Genomic DNA, 15,140 nt, shown 5'->3' with positions numbered 1-15,140 from the left:
CCCTCATGGGGTCCTGATAGGAATTTATAATCTTTACTGCCTCACCCATCATTCAATGCACCTCATTAGGATACTCTATTATGGACGTCAGCAACATTAGCGGCAACATATGCAAGCAGATTGCCTCTGCAAAACACTGCATATCATTCTGGCCCATTAAAGCAAGTCATTTACCTCGATAAATAGGTAGAGGCTGAGGGGAATTGGAAACACTCGGGGGACCCTCTGCTTCCCTCACTTAATCTTTCTCCTTCTCCTTTGCTCCAGTTTTAACTCCTACGTACAAGAGCTGCAAACTTTCTTTTCTCTGGTTTTTCTGCTCATGCTTGCATTTGCATCAGTCCTCTACTGCGTGTGCTTGTTCTCTTCTTTGAGACCCTCTAGCCTTCTTAACTTGTTCTCGTCCAAACTTTGCATCGCATTTCCAAACACTATCCCAGTCAAATTCCCCCCGTTTCTTTTTTCTGCCTATCCCTCCATTCCTGCCTCTTCTCTCCTCCTGTTTCTAAATTTTATTTTTCGCCAGAGGCTGTGTTTCAAGGAAGGAGGGAAAAGCGAGAAAGGCTGGGAGAGAGGGGGAAGAAAAGGACAGGGTGTGTTAATTGGAGCGCCCGAGGCGAGAGGGATGGAAGGAAGAGGGAGAAGAGGGAAAGGAGGCCCAGATTTGGGGGCCCCGAAACATTAAATATTAACACCTTTTCTCATCTCTGCCCCTTTAGTGACATCCACTGATTGGGTTTTCTCTCAGTCGATCAGGACACACACACTCCCACCCCCCACCCCCCCACCCCCCTCTCTCTTCACCAAATTGAGTTCCTCCTGAAAATGAAAGGCAGCCAGGAGGAAACACACTGCGGTAATTGGTGGACCCTCTCTGTTTTGTGCCCTTTGATTCGAAAAGTAATGAAATTCTACTTGATATTTTTATCTGATCTTCCATGTCATTCACCGCTATGGCTTTTTTTTTTCTTTGTTACCACCCCTGTATTAAGACCTAAATGTGAGCTCTAATAGGAGCAAGACACTGGCTATTGGTGCGAACTCACTGTTAATGGAGCCGCATATAATTCCACCAGACTGTTTCAGCTAAAAGATACTGGCTTTATAAATGGCCTAGATATTCTGTGTTAGAGATGAGTTCAGTTTTACTCAGGTAACTCTAATGGGGAAGGACACTCAGAGGATCCTTAGGTTTATCAGTGAGACAATATATCAAAGCTACTATAGCAGAAGCACTTACACAGCACTAAACCTCATAAGACTCATGTATTCATAGCTCTATTTATAATCTCTTCATGAGACGCCTTGGCTTTGTTTTATTTTTTTTCAAACTGTCGCTTCCTGCGGAGTGGGACAGAAGACTGCAATGTCAGCTCCACGAATTCATATTCTGCTCATACATTCTGTCTTATTTTTCTTTGTTTTTCTCCTCCTTGTTCTGACCATCTATCCTTGTCCTCATTTTCTCCTCCTGACTCACTGGCACGCCCATTCTCGTCCCAGCTCGTCCCCCCCCCTCCTCACACACACACACACACACATACATAAACACACTCATTGACCACACAGCTCCAAAACTCTTGTGTTTGAATGGGGTTGACTTCTCACCTCGTTGCCGGGACAACAGGACCGGCGAGGGGGAATCTCCCAGTAGACAAAAGAGTGTGTGAGGGGCCGACCTTGTAGCCCACTTCACACTGTTTGTCTTGAGCCCCTAAACTGCCATGAGATGACACAACACACACACCAGTAAAGCTGTGATTTATCTGCCACAACTGCGCACACTGTGATGTTACCTCTCTGCCCTCCTGTCCCACACAACACACTTTTCCATACCAAAAAAGAAGCGCACACACACACATACACAACTTGGCTGGCAGACATAATTTGCCGAGTCATTGAACTTTGCGATGACTCGGGGCTCTGCGTTTTATTACATTGAGAAGGATGCACAGATGCTAATATTGTTAGCTTTATGGCAGTGGAGAAGACTGATGCGTACCCCAAACTAATTGCTAATAGCCTTATGTTTGACTCAGCTGCATTACGTCAACATCAAGTCCCTGAGAACATCATCCTCTAAACTCACGTCCTTGTCCTCTGTCTCTCCTTTCTCATTTTAAATGAAGTTCATCATATGAATCCAAATGAAGCTAAACCCGTTTTTAGTGCTAATCGCATCAGCTTTTTTCAAGGCCAGCAGTACAGATCAGACATGAAAGACGATTTAGATTTCAAGCAAGAAGGTTGGTATCAGAATCATAAAAATGGAGCTTGACAGAAGAAACAAATAGAGCTAATACAAAAAATTTGGAGAACTGAGAGCAGAACAATAAAAGATTACGGGATTCTTACTGTATCTAACGTCTAAAAAATGTATTTTCCCCTCAAAGTCTCTCCCCTGTCTAATCTCCCCTCTCTTCTCTATAACAGACACACAGTAGCTGGTGGGTTTAGTGCCAATAAATAAACAAAGTGGTAAAACAAAGTATCCTCTGCCAGACTCAGATGACCTCCACAACCAGCCGCTACCTGTGTGTGTGTGTGTGTGTGTGTGTGTGTGTGTGTGTGTGTGTGTGTGTGTGTGTGTGTGTGTGTGTCTCTCTCTCTCTCTCTCTCTCTCTCTCTCTCTCTCTCTCTCTCTCTCTCTCTCTCTGTCTGTTGCTGCAGGGTCCCAGGTGTAGATTTTGCCTCCACTCAGGTGGTACATCAATACAAGTCCAGACAGGAAGGCATACAGGCCCCTCCATATCCTGTAATTGTGGTGCAAGGGCTTAGCATGTGGCATCTTCACATCCGGAATTGGTCTATCTGACCATAAATCAAGACCTCCTTCTCGCAAGCAGATATATTACACATAACCCTCATAAAACATTGTGTTTGACTCCAATTAGAGGCCCCAGATATCATCTTTGAAGCACAATACACCTCGCTTATCGACTTGCAGTTAGAACTGCAGAGGCTTTTGATTGGCCTCTGAGCAGTCAGAGCAGATTTGAGGACTCTTGTCTGATTCTCTGATTGCTGTAATTGGTACTGGAGTGCTGTCGTACATGTGATATTGAGCAAAAGAATCCTCAAAAAAAAGTTTTTCACTGGTTTCTTGTGAAGTTCATAACAGTCAAAAAACGTTTAACTTTCTTTTAACCTAGATTCTGTATTTGGTGAAGAATAACAAACGAATCCCCCCTGAAGTAGAATTACTGTGACTTTATTAAACAAATGAAACAAATGCTCAGTGATTTATATTGAGAACAGATTATCAGGGACTCTTATGACTCTATTATGAAAGCACTTGAGATACTTTATATGTCCCACTTGGGGAAATGTCCATGTCGTGGAACATCATAAGCAAATCAGGTCACAAGAGCAACAATAGCAAATACAAAAGGGCCCTACAAAGAGCAAACAGCAGACACTGTGCATGCACAGCCACCCATGTGTGTATAGAAAGGTCATCCAGGATTTCATTATGATTCTTCACACTGGTTTAGCCATTTTGTGGCAAATGAACTCATGATTTAAATTATTTGTGTTGTTCAGAATATACTGAAATTTCCATGTATTAACATATGTGCACAGAGGCATTGAATGTACTGTACAGGATCAGACTTTCAGTGCGACAGGATATTAGCTGTTTCATGAGGCTGGTAATGAAGTGGCTCAAAGTATGCTGGGAATTGAGATTTTCATGGCCTTTGCAGCAAGACATAGTTTCTTTTTAGTTAAATAGAAGCTATTTTTTTGGCATTTAATAACTGTCCCTCTACTTCTGCATTGCCTTTACCTTTTCCTTTCTTCTCCCTCTCTCTGGACAATTCTCTCTGTGAAATCCTCTCCTATTGATACAGCAAATGACAATGGGATTCCAATTAGCATTATGCTTCCCTCTCAAAGGTCAACACTTAGCAGGACACTAACAGACATTGCAGCAGTTAGTCTGCTATGTGTTGTTCTTGTTTGGATTCTCTTAACATGAGGACTTTGCAAGGAGACAGACAGTGAGAGTACACTGTATCTGTTTCTGTCTGGTTTTCTCTGTATGTGTGTTTTGTGTTTTGTTTCTTATGTATTATCTCCTTGGTTGCTACAAGTTTTACTTCTACAACTGTTTGGGTCTGTATATTCTTGCCATTTGAGAAACTTCCTCTCTGTCCTTGTCTGTCATCTCTGTAGTTCTGTGAGTCTCACTGCGCCTGTGTGTTTCGCAGCAGCTGCTGTTTCGGCACTGCACCTGTTCTTGTCTCATCAGTCAAGCACTGACGGACTCCAGGCCTTACATGGACCCACCCCGACACTGGCAGTCTGACCCAGCCTGCCCTTTAACACACGCACGCACACACACATGCGCACTTATATATATATATATATATATATATACTGTATATATATATATTCATATACATATATACAGTATATATATATATATTCATATACACTGTTCTTGCTTGACTGGAGTTATACAGACCTTACATTTTATGTCTCTGCAATGTCCAACCACAACAGTATTAATTGCAAATGGAACAACACAGAGTCATTTTAACCACATTAGCAAACACCTTTTTTTTTTTTATTTGAGCAGTCCCAGTAGAGCGTTTCTGTGTTTATTTTTCCACCTTAAGGCTAGTAAATTTGTTAGATGCGTCGAGTTTGGCATCCAAAATGAATGTCACTGAACAAACTGAATTCCCTGAGGAGTGCAAACTGTTCTCTTCTAACAGTGCAGGCAGACTAATGGGACCACTGAGTGAATATGAACGGCCCGTACACACACGAGATTTGAGTCATATCCAATCTGAAACATTAACGGGCCATCATCGGTGTTGGGGAGCTGAGGGCATTCTGCCACGCCTTGCTGCCACAACTGTGCTTACATACACAGAGCCTCTGGCTCAGGATGATGATGACTGCTGTGACTCGCTCGCATCTTTCTGTGGTGTTAGTAGCCATTACAACATGTGGTGGGAGTGAAGCCACATTCATACGTTATACAAAAACAGACGTTGTCTTCATGGTTAACAATCCCCACCAGCATCGGAAAATCCTAGGAGAAAACACAAGCTGACAAAATACAGTTTCTGGTCTCCATGCGATATCTCCATACATGCTGTAGCCCTAATGTAGTTAGATTCTTTCAGATGTATACCAGGTGCCTGTTAGCATGGGCTGCAACTAAGGATTAGTCCCATTATCAACTGATCTACTGTTTATATTTTCAAGCCCAAAGTGATGTCTTCAAATAGCTTCTTTTTTTTTTTTTTTGGTCAACCGACAGTTCAAACTCAAAGATTTTCAGTTAACTATACAAATCTTCACCATCAAAATGTGTTTAACTGTGGTGTGGCTATGGCTGAGGAGGCACCACTAATCAAAAGGTCGGTGGTTCGATCCTCCTCCAGTCCTCATGTCGAAGTGTCTTTGGGCAGGACACTTCACTCCAAATTGCCTCTGATACATCATCGGTGTATGAGTGTGTGTGATAGAGATGCGCTGTATGAATGTGTGAGTGAATGGGTGACTATAGTAGTGTAAAGCGCTTTGAGTGGTCAATATGACTAGAAAAGGGCTATATGAGTGTCAGTGGTTGCATCATAATCACAGACTATTCCAGCATGAATTCAGTTGGAGATGTCAGCAGTGCTGGTTAAAGAGAACGAAAGGGCAACGATGAGGAGATTGAGAAATAATTGGAAACCTTTTGGAAAAGGTGCTGATCAGTGGAAAGTGATGAATAAAAAGTGGAAGCTATTGGTACATGCTGTTTTTTTAATGACCTCGTGTTGTAGGTGACTCAGTCCTCGTGACATTGAGGCTGTGTCTTCTGCAGCAGGACACTGTTTGCTTTGCCAACAGTCAAACACACTAATCCTGTTAGAGGCCAGGGATGTTTTTGGACCACACGCACACACACATACGCAGGTACACATACACACTCACTGACAGTCCTCATCCGGCAGGTATGGCGTTGCACTCCTCTTGTCCTTTTCAGCTTCACAGCTCCAGTCTTGTGTACAGTCCCAATCGTGGTCTTGCTACTGGAGCATATCTTTATGTTTTGCCTCTTTGACACATGCTGACTGTAATCTAACACACCTCTCCTGCACCCCTAGTACCATCACCCACATGTACACAGTAGACTCCATTATAGAAAATCCATCACTGACAGCTAAGTGCTGTTTGGGTTAGCAAGGAGACAAGCAGGTACTATCAGTGAAAGGAGGTTCATGGTGGCTTCATAAGGGGGCTCTAGTTGGGTGACACTCATGTAGGTAAGGCCAGGTTTGCAAAAACACATCGTCTTTTGTTCCCTTTCTTCCTCTTGCTCTCCTTTTGTCTATCATTACTTGTTTTCTTTGTGCCTTTCTTTTTTACCATCTTTCTCTCTCCGCTTCTCATCTCCCTCTGTCAAACACACACATGCGCAGACGAGACCCGCGAGTGAGTTTGTGCACTGGGTATTAAAAAATGCTCTTTGAGAGTGAGGGATAAAAAGAGGAGAGTCGGAGAGAGACAGAAGCTCATGGTTTGATGTCCAGAATACGACAGTAGGTGAGGGAAGAACAAGAGGGAAAGGAAAAGAGGACAGGAGAGAGAGGATCCAGCTGGTTCTTTTCATAATTAGGGGCACTCGCTTGTGTGTGTGTGTGTGTGTGTGTGTGTGCGTGTGTGTGTGTGTGTGTGTGTGTGTGTGTGTGTGTGTGTGTGTGTGTGTGTGAAAGAGATGCAGGCAGAGAGGCAAGTCAAAGAAAAAGGCAAAGGGAGATACAGAGAGTATTAAAGATGGTTTCACATTAACTTTTCAGTAGATGTGGATGTCCTCCACTCTGACACGCTGCTTTGACTGCAGACTTGGATCTTTTATTTTTTCTACACACACTCTACTTAACTGTAGCTTTTTGGGGTGGTTCGGTTGCTCATAAATATCACATGCATTATAGATATACTGTATGTGTGTGTGTGTGTGTGTGTGTGTGTGTGTGTGTGTGTGTATATACAGGTCACAGTCTGACCGTCTCGTTCCCATCTGTCTTTCTACCCGGTCACGCACCCCATCACACACCACCTCACACACACTTTCCCTCTCTTTGGCTAAATCCGATTAGCTGGCCTGCGTCAGCTAACGAGACCCCCATGTAGCTAGCACCCTTGTCCAACAGCCCCCACCACTCTCTTTCTTTCTTTCTCTTTCTCTCAATCTCTCTCTCACACACACACACACACACACACACACACACACACACACACACACACACACACACACACAATGACAGCCAACAGCCTGTGTCTCAAAATACACAAACACTCTTGCACACACACACAGTGACAGCCAACAGCCTGTGTCTCTGAATACACAATCACTCTTGCACACACACACTCACACACACACACACACACACACACACACACACACACACACACACACACACACACACACACACACACACACACACACACACACAATCACACTGCTTGGATTGAACAGAGCACTCCCTAATTATGTTTTAATTGCCTGTCTCTGTCTGTCCAGCTGCCTTGTGTGTAAAACACAGCCGCGGCCTGATTGATCACCCTGGACCAAAACATATTGCGAATGGCACCAAAAGATGCATGTGAAAGAAAAAAAAGACAGAAATGAGTGATAAGGAAGGGAAGAAGAGGAGGAAGAGGCTGGCAAAGACAGAAAGACCATATCATTGCTTTAAACTGGCTAGTTCAGTTCACATGCAGGCATTTACATGCACCAAACCCCAGTTAAAAGTAAAAATAAGTATATGTTATGACACCAGCACTTTGACACAGAATATCATGACTGATATCAGGTGACTATTATTATCCCATGAACGACAAAATTAGGGCTTGTAGCATTTCTAAAAGTGAGTGTTCGGCAATTTTGATTATGTTCCATTATGCCAAAATAATGATACAAGTACAACATACAGATGTTTCTATTTTTCCACAGGAAATGAATGTAATCAGTATCATGTGACTTGCACAGCTAAAAGTTAGTAGACAACACATGAATACATAATTAATCACTGAAATACAAATAAATATGGCTTCATCAGCTGCATTTAATTTATAATTCAGTTTTTCATATAGTAAGACTCTGCAGCCTCTAGTGGCACTGTGAGCCTGACCATCTCCGGGTCAGCGTGCTAACATTTGCTAATTAGCACTAAACACAAAGTAGAGCTGAGGCTTATAGGGATGTCCTAATTTTCCTGTCACTTGCTTTTGCTCAGCCTAGTGTAGAAACCAATTATTTTGATTAGTGTTGACAACTCTTTACAAATAAAAAACTTATGTCCCCCAAAAACATGCTGTGGTTTATTAATCTCGGATCCTTTTGGTTAGACTTAATTTACCATTAATGGCATATGATGGATCCATTTTTTTTTTATTAGTAACTCTCAACTAGATTTCTCACAACTATTCTACAAGCTTACCCCAAAAATCCAGAGTTTACAGGTGTTTTTCAAGAGCCAAATAACTTGAGTAACCAGAGTAAGATTAGGGGTCTGTATGTGTGTGTCAGTTAGTCACTTGATTTAATGTGGTATGTGTGTGAGTGTGTATTTTTCCCATGCGCCACTTAACAAGACTCTTAAATCCTGAGTGCTGCCTAAAAGCACAGCACTTGGTTTACTCACACATTCTTGTGTGTTTGCTTGTCTGGCTCGCTGTTTGTGTTGGCGCAGAAACAGAGGAAGATTTTCTTTTGGGCTACATCCCTCTTACAAACTCGGAACATGAGACTTGGTTTGTAAAACTAATGTTGGTTCATGTGAGAGCTACTGAGCAAGTAGAAGAAAATATTTAATGAGGGTGGGATGCTGGATAGAGATGGAGATAACAAGTAGATAGGAAAATAAGAGGGAGGATAAAAATAGAGTGAAGGGAAGTGGATGATGAAGAGGAAGTGAGAGAATTAAAACAGAGAAAGACATGAGATCTTTTCATCAAATGTCAACGCTTGACTGACCCTTGACCTCTATGTGGTTTGTGGGTCATGGAGAATCATAGCATCTGCCCCTGATGGAATGTCTCTCACTAACACACACACACAAAACCACCAAACCACCAGTGTGTGTATTTTTGACAGTTCCCCTTATTATCTCCTCCTATACTTACTCTCCCTCTCTCTCTGTCTTCTTTTCCCTCCATCCCTCGTTCCCGCTCTTTCTCACAGTAGAGTGATAACAAGCCGGCCATCCCTCAGCTTCTCTCATCTCTCTTTAGACACTTTGAGCAAACACTCTTTCATCATCCCTGTCTGCATTTTTTTTTGCTCTGTTATTAAAACTAGCCTGTCAAACAACTATGATTCCCAGAAGTCCGCCCTCCCCGCTCTTGGCAGTTTCTCAAGAAATAAATTATTCAAGTCTAGATTTTGTTGTCCAGAAATTGATGACATGATTAATTTATGTTACCACACAGGGTTTGGGGCTGGGTTGGTCATTAACAACATGTATGTTCAATATTATGAATATTAATTTGAGTGTAAGTCTCTGGATTTTTAATGCTACTTAACTCAGTGTCTGTTATGTTTGCAGTGTAGAGGGATTTCTGGGAATGTTGTGAGAGAGGCTGTGTACTTTGCTTATTCACATTATACAAACATTTTCTTTTTCTGTGAAAGTGCTGTAGATATGCCTCAACTCCCATAAACCTGTGTGTTTTTTCTTTACTGGCATATCAGTTAATTCTATCTAAGTATGCCTGTCAAGCACTGCGTTTCATACAAGCCTGCCAAATTAGACTGTGAAATTTGGCTTCCATATGTTGATGACTTGATTTAGTAAAATTGGTTTGGCAGTGTAACCCAAGTCACTTAAACAACATTGTCCTTTCTTTGCTGTTGTCCTTTGTTTCCAGAGCCTCACCCTCACAACACAGTGACCTCCCTTGCTTTCATGTATCACTGCGCCTTACGATTTATGACACTGTATGTGCCGCAGTGCCCTCATTAGCAGAAATGGAGCTCCTTCCCTTCTTCCAGCTCTCCATCCTTCCCCTGCATCATTCCCCGCCTCTCGTCCTCCTCCAATATAATCTCGATGTCACGTTGTTTCTCCATAGCTAGAGTTTAGAGAGCTACAATGCTCCCTATCCCAAGAGGAACCAGTTTGAGTTGTTGTGCTCTAGCCGCACACTCTCCCATTGAGATCTAGGACACTGTGTGCATCCTAATGTCTCTATTCAATGGAGAACACAGACAGTGTCAGTCACAAGGGCCTTCTAGCTTCCCTCAGGGATCCCTTAAAAGTTTTTACTGCTGTGCATACACCTTTAAGGGAGTAGCTTGTTACCTTTGCAGAGAAAAGATGCTGTAGTCTGTTTGGATTCACTGCAATTACAAAAGCTTCCAATGAAGGCAGAGTCTTGACAAAAAACATGCATGAAAACATCTATAGAAACTTCCCAAAGCTACTTCTGCAGCAGAATCCACATCTCTGCCATTGATCTAAATGTTCCTTACTATATGTTGTTGTACCTTGTTTTGCCTACAAATCACAAAAAGAACCACAGGCAGCACTTTAAAGCAACGCATAGGCAGTAACACGAGATGAAAGTAGTGTATTTAGCTATTTAGGTATTTGGCTATGTGTTCAGACTATATTTAACAAAAGCGAATTATGCTGCAGGAGTGGTTTGATAAGTTCCTGTGGAAGTTTTGATATATATTTTTTGCCTTGACTTTCTGTTCTCATCGGAAATATTGTAATTGTTGTCAAGCCAATCTGTTAAATTTAAGGTAAAATATTCCTTTAATATGCTAGGATTACACATGTACTTTCCACTGAAGATTTTTCCTGTGGAGGATTTGTGTGTTTCTGTGTTAAGGATGAGATACAGCACAAGCCTGCGTATGTCTATGCATGTGTGGTCCGACCCTCTGGCTTCGCCCCGGTGTCAGTTGTCATCTCCTGGAGCCTTACAACTGTGTATCTGTTTACTGCAATGTGTGTGTGTGTGTGTGTCTGTGTGGGCGTACATTGCATGCATGAATGTTTGTCTGTGTACATGTGTTTCCAGCGGGGGAGGCGCTACGCCTAAAAGCGTGGGGTAATCACAGACCTCAGCCTCTCCTTTCTGCTGGTGTATGTGATGCGTGCACGGCGAGTGATGAGTGCGAACTGCCCAAGGCATTGCAGGAAAAGGCGTGCTGCAGCGCTGATAAAGTCCCTCATGGGCGCCATGCAGCTGTCCCTAGTTCTCGTAACACTGTTTGAACACTTGGAAGCCCTGAGGGTATCAAACAAACACACAGACTTTCAATCTAATAACATGGACACAAAGTTGTAGTCATTGTGGTTTTTATTATTTGTCTTTCCTTCTTCCCTCTGTGTCTCCTCATTTCCTCCTGTCTTTCTTCAAGAGGCACTGTACAGATCTGAAGTTTACTGTCATCACAAATGTGAACAACACCATATGTACCATGCTATACTTTTCTAATACATGTCATAAAGCAGTACCGTCAATTAAACCATTCGATGTTACTGTCTCTGAGGTCATAAGGTTTTGTAATAAAGTGGGGATTCACCAAAGTTCTTCATGTTGTGCTGTCAGCCTCTATATATATATATGCAGGGTATATTGTCTGAATGGAGGGTCTAACATTGGAGCATTTCCTATGTTTACATAGACTTGTGATTGTGTTGCTGTATAAATAAAAGTGACTTGATGTGATTTGAAATTAAATACTTGTATAAGTTCTTAAAATCTTTATTGTTAGCAGATCCCTCTGCTGTGGAGTCCTTTATCATATTTTTTCTCGCTGTGTGTTTTTCTCTACAGTATGCAGTGAGGCTCTGAATGTGAAGGTGGCTCCTAAAGTGGAGGTGTTAAAAGGAGAGACTGCCAAACTGCCCTGCACTTTTACTGTTTCATCATCAGCAAGCAACCCTATTGTTGAATGGTACTTTGTAAGTAATTTCCAAGTATTCATTTTATTCCAAATTTGAACATTAATAGACAAGGAAAAAAAGTTTGTGTTGGTAGATTTTCATGTCCAATTCATGAAAAAAGGAAGATCCTTTCAAAAGTTGGACTTTTAGGTTTGACTTAAGGTCATTTTTTTCTTCTTTTCTCTCTGTCTGACGATGTAGGAGGAGCAGGGAACCAGGAGGCGCGTGGCTTTCCGCTCCCAGGGTGGAGATGGAAGTGACGAGAACACCCCTCTCACTGGCAGGGTCGCTATCGAAGAGGACTACACCTTGACCATCTCCTCCACTCAGCCCTCCGACGAGCTTACCTTCTACTGCCAAGTCAACACCGGCCTCGCTGGGGTCGCAGAAGCTGCCACTATGCTTAAAGTCTTCTGTGAGTCGGCCAGTGCACTTTGGCTTTTTAATATGACCTCAACATGACCCACATGACCTTTGCAAAGAGACCCCCACCCCCTCCGGACACACACACTTTCCCATCACCTGTTGATGTGTGGAATTTATGACTTGGTTTGTCAGTGCCACTGAAGGTTTATGGCTTTAATCAGATCTGCGTGTGTGTTCATGCATACTTTGATTTAGGAGTGACTTAATTGTACCTAATGCATGTGATGCATTTTGCTTATTGCATTTCACACATGCTGAAAGTAGCTCCATGCAAAACCTTTTAATTTAAATACACAATCATAAAGTATGATTTGTCACAATTGTCTACATCTGTGAAGAATAGAGTAGACTTTAGCTAACACTTTTTTTAATCATGTGAAGCTTTTGCCAATGCTGTGTTACCAATTTCCTTTGATAAGTTCCCCAGAGGTCAATTAACCACAATCTAATCACTCTTGACACAATTGATGAATAGTTCAATCACACCTGTCATGTCTCATATATCTCACCTTAATAACAGTCCAGATTTATCACCAAGGCGTTGACGGCTGACCCTGGTGCAGCTCCCTGTGTCCTTGCCGTTCCCATAGCAAACCCTAAACTGACATAAATCATACTTTTAGCATTTAGCGGGTCGCACCAAAATGAGTGGGATTCATTTGCATTTCGGATTGGACCGATCAATCACCCTAAAGAGGGAGAATTTGTGTTGCGGGAACAGCAAAACAACCTTTTCTTTAGTTAAGATGCTACAAGTTAACCATTAACATTTATGCACTCAGAGGCATTGAGGCTCAAAGCCATCTCATAAAATAAGCTATTAATTGTGAATGAGTCAGTGTTTGACATTACCTCAATGAAGTGCTTTTTGACAAAGGCCTTTTTAGATGCACTTAATGCCCACAGTTGTAAGAAAAGAGCCTATCTCACAAACTAGCAATTATTCTCTGTCCACATTCGAACACTTGACTCATTGGAGGATGAATTACAGCGTGTCTGTCCTGCCTTAACTTAATAGGACTGAGTTATGAGCTCTCCTGAGGGTTGAGCTACAGCAGTGATAGCCTGGCTTCTCTCTCTCTCTCTCTCGCTCTCTCTCCCTCCCTCTCTCTCTCTGGAGGCTTACAGTACAGAGTAAACAGTATGCCTGCCGGGCAAAAGCACACTTGAACAGAATAAAAACGATCCTACTTCCACTGTGCTTTGCTGTCTTAACTCTCTAAAAATTTTAAAGATATCAATGAAAAGATAGCTAACTTATTCAGGTTATAATGTAAGAGACTGAGGTTTGTCGTCTTCACGTTTGTCTAAGGTGCAGAAACCTCACTGTTCTTTTAACTGACTGTGCTTACATACTGCAGCCTGCACTGCACAGTATGTGGGAAGGGAAAGGTTTAAAAAAAAAAAAAGAAAAGAATACAAGCTAACTACAGCCGTTTTGGGAGCAGTGTTACAAAAAAATGAAAACAAAGAATTGATTGAGTGAGACAGAGAGTGAAATACCCATCTACTGTTTATTTTTATAAGAAGTCAACAGCTGCAGGCAGTGATAAGATGACCTTGCATGTGGACAAGTGAGGTAGGGAATAAAGCAGAGGAATAAGAGGGAACTGGCGGTTGTGTGGGGGATCCAGAGAAAGGGAGGGAGTGTGGTTTTTTTTTGTGGGTTTTTTTTTTGGGTTTGACCCTTATCAGCTCATGTGAAGCAGGTCACAGTGGAGTAAGGTGTGGCAGGATATTTACTGCTCGACTTAATTAACAAGGTCAGCAAGCATGTGAGTTGTACTGCATATAAGAAAGTGCAGTGTGTGTCAGTGTGTGTGCGTGCCTGTATCTTAAAGGTTAAAGGTTTTTTTCCTCTCATGAATCATAATGATATAATAATGATTTCTTCCCCTCCCATTGTCTGTCTCAGTTGCTCCCGAGAAGCCAGAACTCACAAGACCATCGAGTCAGGCTATTTCTGTGGGAGAGACCACCAGCTCCGAGGTGGGTGTTGCAGTTCGTGCATGTGTGTTTGCATATTCCCTGCAGTTGTATAAACAATGAAGATGCACATTATCTGTCACTTATCTTTTGCCCTTCCTGCATTTTGTCCATGTGCATTAAGATTGGCACCTGTGTGACAATGAATGGACATCCCCAGCCAAGAATTATCTGGTTCAAAGATGAACAGCCGCTACCTGAAGTCAAAGACAGGAAAGAGCGTAAGCGTCATTTGACTGACAAACAAAAATGTAGTCTTATCTCATTTGCTGTGCAGAGTAAAGGAATTCATCTTGTTTTTCCCTCCTCCAACCCTCCTCTTTGCCAGAGACCTACATGATTCCCTCTGTGGTGAAGGAGGCCTCGGGTCTCTACACTATCACGAGCACCCTGTACATGCAGCCCACCAAGGCCGACAAGGACTCTGTGTTCCAGTGCACTGTGGAGTACAGCATGCCAGGCGACCAGATCAAACAGAAGAAGTCTGACACCATCACCATCAACCTCAACTGTGAGTGGAGAGGAGGGATGGGAGCAGAATTGGTGGCTTGGGGTGTTAAACATTCAGTGAATCTATGACAAAGGTCTTCAACATTAGCTTCTGTGGAGGAACTGAAGGGGGTCTGTGGAGTTTTGTGGCAAGTTAGTTTATTTGAAGTTGCAATAACAAACCAGACCAGTTTGCCACCATCTAAACAGTATGCATCTGAAAGCCTCTTCCTGTCTGCCATCACAATTTTACCTACTGTTTTAAGAAATATAGAATGATTAATCAATTAATCAGGCAAAAGTGTCAAACATTTGCTGCTTCCAGTTTTT

At 42.4% G+C, this 15,140-nt stretch overlaps 1 protein-coding gene across 2 annotated transcripts in view; it reads left to right on the top strand.

Moving 5' to 3' along the window:
• The window catches only part of LOC111235776 (cell surface glycoprotein MUC18-like), a 48,247-nt gene that overhangs the window by 23,301 nt on the left and 9,806 nt on the right, over positions 1-15,140 (top strand). For both annotated transcript variants that reach the window (XM_022764318.1, XM_022764317.1), the window contains exons 2-6: positions 11,800-11,927; positions 12,111-12,324; positions 14,251-14,324; positions 14,446-14,542; positions 14,650-14,832. In XM_022764318.1, coding sequence (XP_022620039.1) covers positions 11,800-11,927; positions 12,111-12,324; positions 14,251-14,324; positions 14,446-14,542; positions 14,650-14,832 — 696 coding nt within the window. The remainder of the gene's footprint in view (positions 1-11,799; positions 11,928-12,110; positions 12,325-14,250; positions 14,325-14,445; positions 14,543-14,649; positions 14,833-15,140) is intronic.

This window comes from Seriola dumerili, unplaced genomic scaffold (genome assembly GCF_002260705.1).
Source record: "Seriola dumerili isolate Sdu_G_001 unplaced genomic scaffold, Sdu_1.0 BDQW01000533.1, whole genome shotgun sequence".
NCBI classification, from domain to species: Eukaryota; Metazoa; Chordata; class Actinopteri; order Carangiformes; family Carangidae; genus Seriola; species Seriola dumerili.
The sequence above is the reverse complement of the archived record's forward strand: the minus strand, read 5'-3'. Positions and strand labels throughout refer to the sequence as shown.